Source organism: Calliphora vicina, chromosome 1, assembly GCF_958450345.1.
Source record: "Calliphora vicina chromosome 1, idCalVici1.1, whole genome shotgun sequence".
NCBI lineage: Eukaryota > Metazoa > Arthropoda > Insecta > Diptera > Calliphoridae > Calliphora > Calliphora vicina.
In genome coordinates, this window is record NC_088780.1 from 103,538,588 (window position 1) to 103,550,243 (window position 11,656).

Below are 11,656 nucleotides of genomic sequence, written 5' to 3' on the forward strand. Positions count from 1 at the left end.
AAATTCCCTGAAGGTCCCTGTGGACCTTGTACTTTAACCTTCAACCGTTACACGATTATCAAAAATCTCTGACCATTTTTTTCTAAGTAAAGAAACCTATTTGCCAATACTAAGTGGTGAGAAGGCATTTGTAAAAAATAATGTATTTTGTTATTTCTGTATGTACAACCGAATAGATCATCACTAAAATATGTCCCTCCTGAGGTGAAGATCCACATGAGAACATTTTTGACTGTTCCTCCTGAAGATCTCATCGATGAAGAACCGTAGTTTGTAGATGATGCTACAACAATAACAAAACACATTCTCACCACTTAAAATGACGACTCTGTTTTAAATTTTTACATTGATAACTTCACACATAAAAATTGTTTTCATTTTTGAGAACAATAATAAATAAATACAAATTTAACTTTAAATCAAGTAATTATAAAAACACGCAATGGACAATGTACCCAAAGAATTGGAAGAAACTCAATTAAATCTGCAAGTTGTAATTGATCCTCAAACAAAATGTGTTACAATGAAAACGCACACAGATGAACATTTTGCACCCAGCGCCACTATACAACCAGATATAATACCAAATGATCCCCTGCTGCAGCATAATGCGGCACCAGTAAATTTAGAGAATATGACCGAATTGGACGAATTAATTATTACAGAGCGGGAACGTCTTCTTAATATCAAACGACCTAGAAAACCTATAGTAAATAGGCGCAGACCTAAAACTAGAGCACAGCAATCAGAAGAGTTTGACGAATCCGACGAGTTAACACATAATCAAAAATCCAAACTACGAATGCGTAAATTACGCGAACGGGAAACATCTGAAGAACGAGATTTACGCAGATTTCGGCATCGTATTATCACAAACAAAGTGCGTCTATTGCAGAGATTGAAAAATTTCGAGAATGAAACATTTTTAAAGGAAATAACGAAACGCAATACAGACAGAGTAAAACAGCATCGTTTGGAAAGGAAAGCAAAGGAAACTCCTGAAGAGCAAGCACTGCGTAAAAGTCTGGTAAACTCTAGAAGTCGTTTGGCGAAAATACGACGAAAAGCTTTTAAAACGCCGGAAGAGTTAATGGATGAAAAAGAAAAACGTTTGGCATATTTGGAAAAGTATTGGTCACGATATACGGATGAACAGCGACGTGATCTACAAAAAGAGAGCAGAGAAAAGGCCAAAGAGAGACATAGAAAAAATATTAAGGAGTGGAAGGAGGTTGAAATGATTGTTAAAGGCGAACCACCCGTTAAAGAAGCTGCAGTAAGATCAGAACTAATGGATACAATATAACCATTGTCCTGTTAAACAGCATTCTGCATAGTTATACCCTGCACCATTAGCGGTTAGGGTAAATTAGGACATAAAGATTTAAGATTTGTTTTTAAAAATTACTGAACTGTTTATTTTGAAGTCTCTCAGTGGGAGCTAGGTTTTGATTTTAGACCCATAGTTTCTTGGTGAATTTTTTTTAGAATTTTTCGTATATTACGTATTTGACCCACCCTAACATATATATATATATACCTATATATACCTATTATGGATCCTAATAGAAATCGTAGTCTATATGGCGATGTCCGTCTGTCTGTCGAAATCAGTTTTCCGAACGAAGCCTTTTAATAGCTTACAAATAATTAAATAATTCTGAAGGCGTAGATTTGTCTGACATAGAATATTTCTAAAAAAAAAACAGTCCATGAATGGCCGATATACAAATGTAAAACGAATTTTCCAACAAAAAACCTGGGGCCGAATTACCGCACTCGATCGAATGAATACCGATATCGTAATTATAAGAAAATACTAAATTTCATGCTCGATATTGAATGCCGTAATCTCAAATAAGAACACTACGATAAATTTAACTCAATATCGAATGCGGTAATTCGGCCCCTGGTTTTTAACAAAAAAAAAAGGATTTAAATAAAATATTTCACAAACATTTTTTACCAAAAAAATACATTTTTTTTTACAAAAAAATCATTTAAATTTGTTTTTTTTAAGGTGAAGGATATTTAAAATTCGACACAGCCCATAATATCACTCTAAATAATTTTTATGAATCTGCACCTTTATTTTTAATTTTTCACATTGTTTAATAAAACAATACTACGTTACAGTTATATTGGAAAATTTTATCAGAAATTAGGGGAAGCATTTATAGCTCGATCTTGAATTAACAATCAAATAAGACGAATCGTTACGACAAACTTGGGTGCGTTCGTAAATGCAGTAAATTTGGGCATCACTGATAAAATGACCTGCTAATTTTTGCAACAGTAAACTAAATGATTATGATTTTTGGAACGTTAATCTATCGTAATGCTGCAATGTTACTGCATTTACAAATCGTCACCAAAAAGGCAACACTTTTTGAAATTTTACAGGAGAGACAAAAAACATAATAAAATTTAATGTCTTGTGGTTATAAATAAAGTCGTTATTTTTAAAAATAGAAAGCTAATAATTTGTGAAGACGTGTGCCTTGATGCGCTGTACCTATATCCACTAAAAACTAAATTTTGAATTTTTTAGTTGTTTCCCCTTTTGCATTTCAGGTGACGAAATGCAATCTTCTCTCACACCGAAAATAAAGGCAATTTTGTGAAAATTTGCCGAATTAAAATCTTGATTATTGTCATTTTGACAATTTTAAGGGTCCAAATTGGGCCATTGACGATTTGTCCATTTTTGCCCTAAATTTTACGATTCCTTTAAAGAGAAATTCTTTACTAATTTACAATTTTTTTTTCATTAATAATAATTCTCTAGATGATTTTTCCTCCAAAACAAATAATACATAGACTTATTGTCAATATTACAACAAAATATTTAAGTAGAAAAAGAATATATTTATCGCTAACCTCTTTAAGTAATAAGATAAAGTGTAAACAAATAAATATTAAAAATAAACAAATGTATTAAAGCAAATAAATAATACAACTAAAATAAAATATTTTAAAAAAGTTGCATAATTTAAGCGAAATGTCTTCAATATAACGCAAGGTATATTAATTAAATGTTAATATTCCTTGATATAACATATTTTGAGACAATTTTGACTATTTTTTTTTTGCTAACTTCATGCGATGTTCGTAATTTATAGCCTTTTACAGTTTCTTTAGTCTGAGTTTACGTTTGTAGAAAACCAAACAGCAAACAGTAAAATGCGACAATAATTAATAATTGGTATACATTTTATGACCATTGTTTAACTAATTAATATACATATCTATGACAAAGATCGAAAATAACTCGTCCATATACAAAAAATCCCAAATTGTGATTTATATTTTTGTGATAAAAATAAATCACTGAAAATAACAGTTATAAAATGATTTTTATTTAAATGGTTTGGTATGACCTTTATTCGTTTTTGTTGTTTTTTAATTGTTTGATGTGAGATAAACAATTCATTTGTTCTTGTTCTTAATAACTGTTACTTTCTCTTTTATTTACATACAATAACATATTATTAATTGTTAACAAATTATGGAAATAATATGATAAGTATGAAGTAATGAAGTCTGAGTAACAGAAATGAGAATTTTTTTAAATTGTTATTAATCTTTTGATAAATTTTGTATATTTAAGCGTTGATTTGCATCAAATGCATTTTTGCGATTTATTTTTCATGTTAGCAAATAAAAGTCACAAGCTGACCTTTACGAAAAAAATCGTAAATATAAATAGGTCACACGTTCTTTTGTGGTATACTTTTAAGTATGTTATTGTCCTCCAATATTGATGAAACATATATGGTTTAAAAGGTTATTTTCTCTAGATTTGCAATTTTTAAATTCTTTAAATAAAAGTGGTAAAAAGCGTTTAAAAGTGGTCGAATTTCGGCCGTAAGTAAATTATAAATCACTCATCCAGATTATTTGTGTTTGTTTCTTTTCTGTTTCTCTCAACCCCAAACCTAAAATGTTCTCGAATAAATCACTCTCTCAGTGATATATCACAAACAATTATTTTTAAATGGATGCGAATGAGAGTTTACCATTGAAACGAAAGTGAACCAGTTATTTTCGGTCTCTGATCTATTAGATTGAGTATAGAATTACGTTGCAAAGCCAGTAGATTCATTGAATTTTAAAACTAAAACGGATCAGAGTATTTCTATTGTTGGTTCTTCTGTTATTTTTGTTGATCAACTGATAAACAATTGGCTTTGTGACTCCCACATTGATTTCTTCCACTCGTAAGGTCCATTGTGATTCCCTTCAACAGTCTTATATAGTAAAGAAAGAAATAGCTTTAGTAGTTTTTAATATTCAGCATTCAGGCGTTGTCGATTTACGACAGTTTCGTACTAGATTAAAGATAACTGTCGATAATCGTTATTTTTATACCCTTCACCTTTGTGAGAAGGGTATATATAAGTTTGTCATTCCGTTTGTAATTTCTACATTTTTCATTTCCGACCCTATAAAGTATATACATATATTCTGGATCCTTATAGATAGCGGAGTCGATTAAGCCATGTCCGTCTGTGTGTCTGTTGAAATCAATTTTCTGAAGACCCTAGATATCTTCTGGATCCAAATCTTCAATAATTCTGTCAGACATACTTTCGAGAATTTTGCTATTTAAAATCAGCAAAATCGGTCCACAAACAGCTGAGATATGAGGAAAAAACCACCTCGATTTTTGACCTATATCTGGATTACTAAGACATTAATATAGACAATATGGATATCTAATGATAGATATTTTAAAGACATTTGCAACGACGTATATAAGACCATAGTAAGTTGGTCCTACAATGGGTCAAAATCGTAAAAAAAATGTTTAACCCGAATTTTTTTTCACAAAAAAAAAATTTAAAAAACCAAAAAAAATAAAAATTTAAAATAATCGAAAAAAAAAAATTTCCAAAAAATTGAAAAAACAACTGGAAAAAAAATGAAATTTTGTTACCTTAAAATATTTAAAATTTTGAAGTATAATTTGGTGAAGGGTTTATAAGATTCGGCACAGCCGAATATAGCACTCTTACTTGTTGTTTTCATATTTGAAGAACTGTTTTGGAATATATATCATTATCAGCTAAAAAGTAATATTTTAATTTAAAAGTGCATTAATAATTGATTATTACCATTTTTTAACATAATCACCCTTATCGTGGTTGGCGTAAACGTCTTACGCCTACGACGCTTTAGTACTAGATTAAAGAAACAGTTTACATTTTATCTTTAATCTAGTACGAAACTGTCGTATGCGTAAAACGTTTACGCCAACCACTATAAGGGTGATCAATGATGCCGAAAATTTTTGCAACCAAAGCTTCGTTTAGTTTTCTGATGCAAAAGTGTGCAAGTCGGTGCATCAGTGATGCCAAGGCATATTTATTACATCTTGAGTGATGCAAAAAATTACTATATTAACGATCGCTCCCTTTATGTATCCATATCTTGTAAATCTGTGGATCGATTTTGTTGATTCGCGAGCCATATGAAATGTTATTCACCCCTATCGCGAATCAATATTTCACATGAAATATTTTCCCTTTTCCTTTTTTCGATCATCAACTTTGTTCACGTGAAAAAATTCCCCTTGTTGTGAAATTTTTAGATGGAATTTTGTAAACAATAAACAGCTGTTACGAACAAAATCAACTATTGTGAATGTAAAGTTCATCGTGATATTCCCGATAGCAATTTTCCCTTCGAGGGAAATGAATATTTCATGGGAACAAAATTTCACATGTTATTGCCGATAGGGGTGATTATGTTCTCCTTAAATTGTACGTACAACTGCAATGGAATATTTTAATGTAAATGTAATGTTCTAAATCATTTATAAACTATTTCGAACATTTTGTATTTTACTTTTTTACCATAATAAAATGTGAAATTTAGTCGCCTAGTAGGTCTGGGTTGATCAACAACTCGCGCGTCATTATCATTATTTCTTAAGGTCAATTAAGCTCGTTTTCAGTTTATGGTCTTCGACAATTTTGCGTCTTGTTCTTGAGCGTGTGTGATGTAAGTCTTCGTATGACATCAACTGTTTTATTTTTTCTTAGAAAACAGTTCAAGTTTATAATATTAAACAATTTGTAAAAACTGAAATCAGAAAATTGCATTATGAGTGCATTTTTATATTCAAATTATTCTATGTATTTATGTATATAATTTAAAGAGTACATAATAACATTTGTCGAAATTTTCGTATTTCAAAAATAGTGAATTATTGTTTTGTTTGTTTTTCTTTAAGTTAAATTTGGACTAAAAATACCGCCATCAGCTAATCTGCCTTACGCCCTTTAAGAGTCTCCTCCAGGAACTACCACATCGACCTATACCTTCGTATAGGAAGCCGGAATTCTCGAGTTTTATGGTCTCCACCAAAATCTAATTAAACTTGTTCAATCAACATTTTTTTTTCCAACAAAAATAATTTTTTTTATATTTATTTGATGAAAATAAATATGCATATCCGAACTCTTTGATATTTATGAAATACATGACCTTTTTGGAATTTGATAGTCAATTCCAATTAATATAGTGGGATATGAAACACACATCAAAGATTATTTTTTGGTAAAAAATAAAGATCGATTTTGGGCTTGTTAAAATTCCATGCATTTGCATTTGTAATATGTCACTATGTTGTTAAATTAAAACGAATTTAGGGTTTGTTTTGACTTTTTTAAATGTAGATTATTTTAAAATAAAACCCTAGAAAAATGAGAGTTTAAAAAAATGTGAACAATCGGTATTTTAAATCACTGTAGATAGCATCATTTAAAACTCCCTCAATAACGTAAGTTTTAGTTTTTTAACATGTTTAAATTAAATTTTATAGATAAATGCACTGAAATACTTAGTTTCTATGCGCATTTCACTGGCCGTACACAACAGAGCACCAAAATATAACAGAAAATTAGTTTCAAACCGTTATAAAGTCTATTTATATTTATTACTGAATTCCATTATAAAGTAGGAAAACTTGCAATAAATCTTCCTTCATATTACCCATCATTACAGCAGCATTTATGTATTTTTATTGTTATATTTATTTTCATAGGATTTTTGTTTAAATATATGTATTGTATATGTAATCGTATATTAATATTGAAATTCTCTTATATAAACAATGTTTTATGATTGATTGTAAACGTTTAAACATTAATTATATCGGCGTCACACTGATGTGTGTTTTAAAAAGTTCTTAAACAAATGATAACTAATTATTTTCTTTAAACAAAAAAAAGAACACACATTCTCATGGAGAAAGTAATAGTTAAAATTATAAAAAAAGTTGTCGTTATTGAGTGTTACGTTATTATTAGCGTAAATTGATTTTTTTTTTTGGAAAAAACGTTAAATATCAGTATTAAACTTCTAAAATAACTTACAATAAATGGGTAGTAGAGTTGACAAATTATTTACGTCGTTTTAAACAAAATAGGTAAAAATGAATGTAAAGAAAAACTATTATGAATTCAAATTAAAAAAAGGAGAAATAATAAAAGTGTGTATGTTATATGTAAAAGTAGTAAAACCCTATTGTTGTTTACAACTAATTACTAAATATTTTAAAATTAACATATATGCCAGCCTAATTGGCCTCCACGGCTATTTCAGTGTTTGTGGGATTGTCAACTGCTGTTTCCTCATCTAATGCTGCTGGTTCTTGCTCTTCTGTCACTTCATCAGTTTCCATTGCTTTAGCAGTTTCCACTTTTTCAACTGGTTTATCGGTTTTATCTTCGTCCTCAGCGCCACTTTCTTTGGCGACTTCTTCCTTTACAGATTTACCATCAGATTCAACATTGTTGTCTGACTTATTGGATTTTGTGTATTTATTAGACAAGGCTTTGTATATCTTTTCAGTTAGTATCAAGCGATTTTGATCATTTATATGCTTGGTATTCTCCTTGTATGCCTGAACTTGATTGCAAAATTCCTCCCAAAAGTGAGTGGAAGTGTTGGGACCAAATATTTTCTTGAAATTATTATAAATCAATACTGCTTCGTAACGTATGATTTCTGCTTTAGCTTTAAAAACATTTTCCTCCTCTTCCGTTAGTTTCCATTGCTTCAAATTACCAATATAACGCCGGAGACGGCGTATACTATCAACACAGTCGGGATTACGTAAAAGCATCAACTTGGTTAATTGAAATTCTTTATATTGCTTCAGTATATCCAAACAACGATCGACATCGGCCCGTTTCAAGCCCAAACACTCTCTCAGCTGTTGCGAGAGTTGTATAAAGTCTCGTTCGACCAATAGAGCATCTTCCTGTTCAATCATTTCACTGGTGAAACGATCTTTTGCTTCACGGTGTATTTTCGATCGCGAAGGATTGATAACGATACGCTCCCTAACTGAATCGATTTTTATTGAACCCATTTCAAGCTTTGCTTTAAGTTCTTCTGCCTCTTTGAGAGCTTCCTCTTCCCACAAACGTTTGGCTTCGGGCGAATCAAACATTGCTGGCTTCTGATAATCCAATTTAATGCCAATACATTTGGCTGGTGGTATAAAGGCCAACAGAAGATTGTTTTGAACTTCCGATTTATTGGACGACTTGACAGTGGGTGTAACGGTAGCCATCGGTTTAGCATTGGCATTGCTAGAGGTTTTCTTAGCTGCTTTTGGTTTAGGATCAGGAGTGGAAATTCCTAAATAATTGTAAAGAAAATTAATAAAGTTTTAGTTAATTTTAATAACTATTTTTTGTAAAAGTATTTTTTAAAATGCAAATTATTATTTTGAATATAAAGGGTGGACCTAATATTAATTTCCATTTTGACAGAAATTAATATCAAGCGAAAACATTCTTTATAAGTAAAAATTTATTATATTTTCTAATATATAGTTGCAAAATATCGAGATATCCTTCAAAGAACCCTTTTTTGAGTAATACATTAGAATAAAAAGCTTTCAAGGATTAATTTAAGATTAAATTTATACATATTGGACAATTTGTTATAAAAATATACACAAAAACGTAAATATATGTATTTTTTCAAATATATTTATAAATTGTTATTATCTCGAGAACCCCATTCCCATTCTGAATTTTATATGTATTTAAAAAGTTAGTAAAATCTCTAGTAAATGGAAGATGAATTTTTAAAGTAACCTATGACTCAGGATGATTATTTATACTATATCCCGATTTGATGAGAAACATATTTCTAGAAGAAAAAAACCTAACTAACAGTTTATTAATAGTTTTTCTTTAAGTATTTCGCACGCATCTATTGAAACATATGAGCTTTGAACCTGTATAAAAAAACAATAAATCATTTTTTTTTATCTTTGTCTTCTTTCTAGCTGAAATTTAAAAGTTTCCTTTGTGTTGCCACTGCTAGAAGTAAATACATATACTTCCATTATACCCCTTCTATGTCTACTTCCATCACCATCAATACAGTAGCAGGATACCGCATAAATGTACTTGGAGGTCGCCCACCGCCTATACCTGACGCGAAAAGAAGTGTAGATCTGGTGTAGTTCGTGCCGTCTCGTGGACAGGGTCCCCATGATACTCCCACATATTCAACTGCCCAGCCAATTCTATTTCACTTAGTCCAATAGAATTATGGAACAACCCAGTTGAAGTAGCAAAATATCTTGGCCTTGACCTTGATTCTGAACCCCAGATTAGGACATTTTATAGTTTTAGCTGTTATAACAAAATGTCTCCTTCCTCTCTCTCTCTCCAAGAAACTTATACTAGCAACAAGAATTCTTCTAAATGTTGACGTAAAGGTAAATGGATCGGAAATCAAATTCAGAAGTAGTCTCCATACAATAAATCAACAAAACATTGTTTTTTGAAAACCTCAAACTAAGCAAAATACCTTGGAATTATATATACCAAAATATGAAAGAACAGGGTTATTGATAATTTCTTTTACAAAAGTATTATTCTTCCTAAGTACCAAAAGTCGCATTTTTCCTTCAACTTACCTTCTGGTGAAACTTTTTTCTTAGCTGGTGGAGCATTCATCGAATTCGATGAATCTCCAACGTCATCTATGTAACGTTTCACTTTAATTTTACGTCCACTTCGACTCACGGGTTCACCAGCGTCAGTAACAATGGTAGTAGATGCGACATCCGCTTCATTCTTCTCCTCCTTTTCCACTTTCACTTCTTTCAGCTTCTTCTCGACCACTTCTTCCTGTTCCTTTACGGCTTCCATTATTTGCGAATCATCTACTGTCGTATTATTAATGGCACTTTCATCCATAGTATTTTCCAAGGCCTCTTCTGCTTGTGAAACATCAGCAACAACACCTTCAGCCGCCACGGTTGGTAAATCAATAGGCGCCGAATCTTCGCCATTGGAAGCCGCCTCTATTTGATCAATGGCTTCACGGAAATTGTTTCGTTTCATGTTCTTGTCCGTGGCAAATTTTTCTTTGTTTTCGGTGTAGTGGAAAAGATCCTCCACCTTAATGTTGGCTGTCTCACCAGTTCCATAAAAGTATACATTATATTTTTTGTTGTTGTACTTTGTAATTTTGGCCGGCCATGCTGGATACCCCTTAACTTTGGCAAAAACCAAATCGCCAATATTAAATTGTTTCTTCTCTTTGACCATTTTTTGCTTTGTCTGTTGGATTTACAATTAAAATAATAATTGATTTATAAAATTTTGTTGAAATTTCGAGTCTTTTTTCTTGTACGAAATTTCTTTTCACTTTACGTAGCGTACAAAATGCGGCGCAAAGTGTATTATAAAGGTGGTAACAATATCCAAGCTGACTATTGTTTATATATGAATATTCCTATGTGTTTGTCAAATTCCATACATAAAAAATATTTTAACACTCGTGTTAACGTCAAACTTCATATATAAAAAATAACAAGATTAATTGTATTCATAGACACGCCACCTTATAAAACTGACTAGATGCGGCGCTTGACATCACCAGTGATGGTTATTCAGCGATTTTCCCATCAAGCTTTAGCGATTTTTAACACAATTTGCGTTTTTTCTACATTAAATTTACAAAAACAATAGCGGTGTTCATGATTTAGAACTGTTGGCTCTAGATTAATAAATATTGCTACGTGTATTGCTAGGGTTAATTTATTTCTAGAATAAACAAAAATGGTATGAAATATCAATTACAAAATTTACTCATATATTATCATTTCCAGTAATTATTTGAAAGATTTTAGCAACACTGCACAACACGCAAACAGACAGTTAGGAGAGATGCCAGACTATTTGGAAGTTGGCAACTATATTGTTTTTCATTTCAACACGTAAAGAATTAAAGGGCACTGCTACACGTTCAATATATATTGCGTTATTTGGTGTAAATAAAATTGTTACATCTTAAAGGTTAAAGGTAAATTTTCGGAGTATATATTTCAATGTTAAAAATATTAAAGATCGCGGTGTTAAAAATTTAAAAGGGACATGATATGAGGACAGCTAAACTCCCTACTATATTCGTATAGATACACCATTAGTTCGGGAGTTAAAAAAAAAGACATTATTAAATATTCGTTTTTTACATAAATTCATATAAAAATTTAAGCACCTGTGTTTTACCATATAAATTGAAATTGATTCCACTGTGTTCTGTTTTCCATCTGCTTAAATTATTATATAAATTTATATAAAAACAAGTAAGAGAGCTATATACGGCTGTGCCG

General features: G+C 30.9%; 1 protein-coding gene across 1 annotated transcript; it reads right to left on the bottom strand.

Annotated features, from left to right (window-relative positions):
• Nucleotides 1-7,016: 7,016 nt before the first annotated feature.
• Jasper (JIL-1 anchoring and stabilizing protein) lies at nucleotides 7,017-10,729 on the bottom strand. Its single transcript, XM_065515338.1, has 2 exons — nucleotides 9,953-10,729; nucleotides 7,017-8,655 (listed from the first exon to the last, which is right to left on the bottom strand). Exons 1-2 carry the CDS (start codon nucleotides 10,587-10,589, stop codon nucleotides 7,586-7,588), a joined length of 1,707 nt encoding a protein of 568 aa, XP_065371410.1. The 5' UTR covers nucleotides 10,590-10,729; the 3' UTR covers nucleotides 7,017-7,585.
• Between the last annotated feature and the right edge of the window lie 927 nt (nucleotides 10,730-11,656).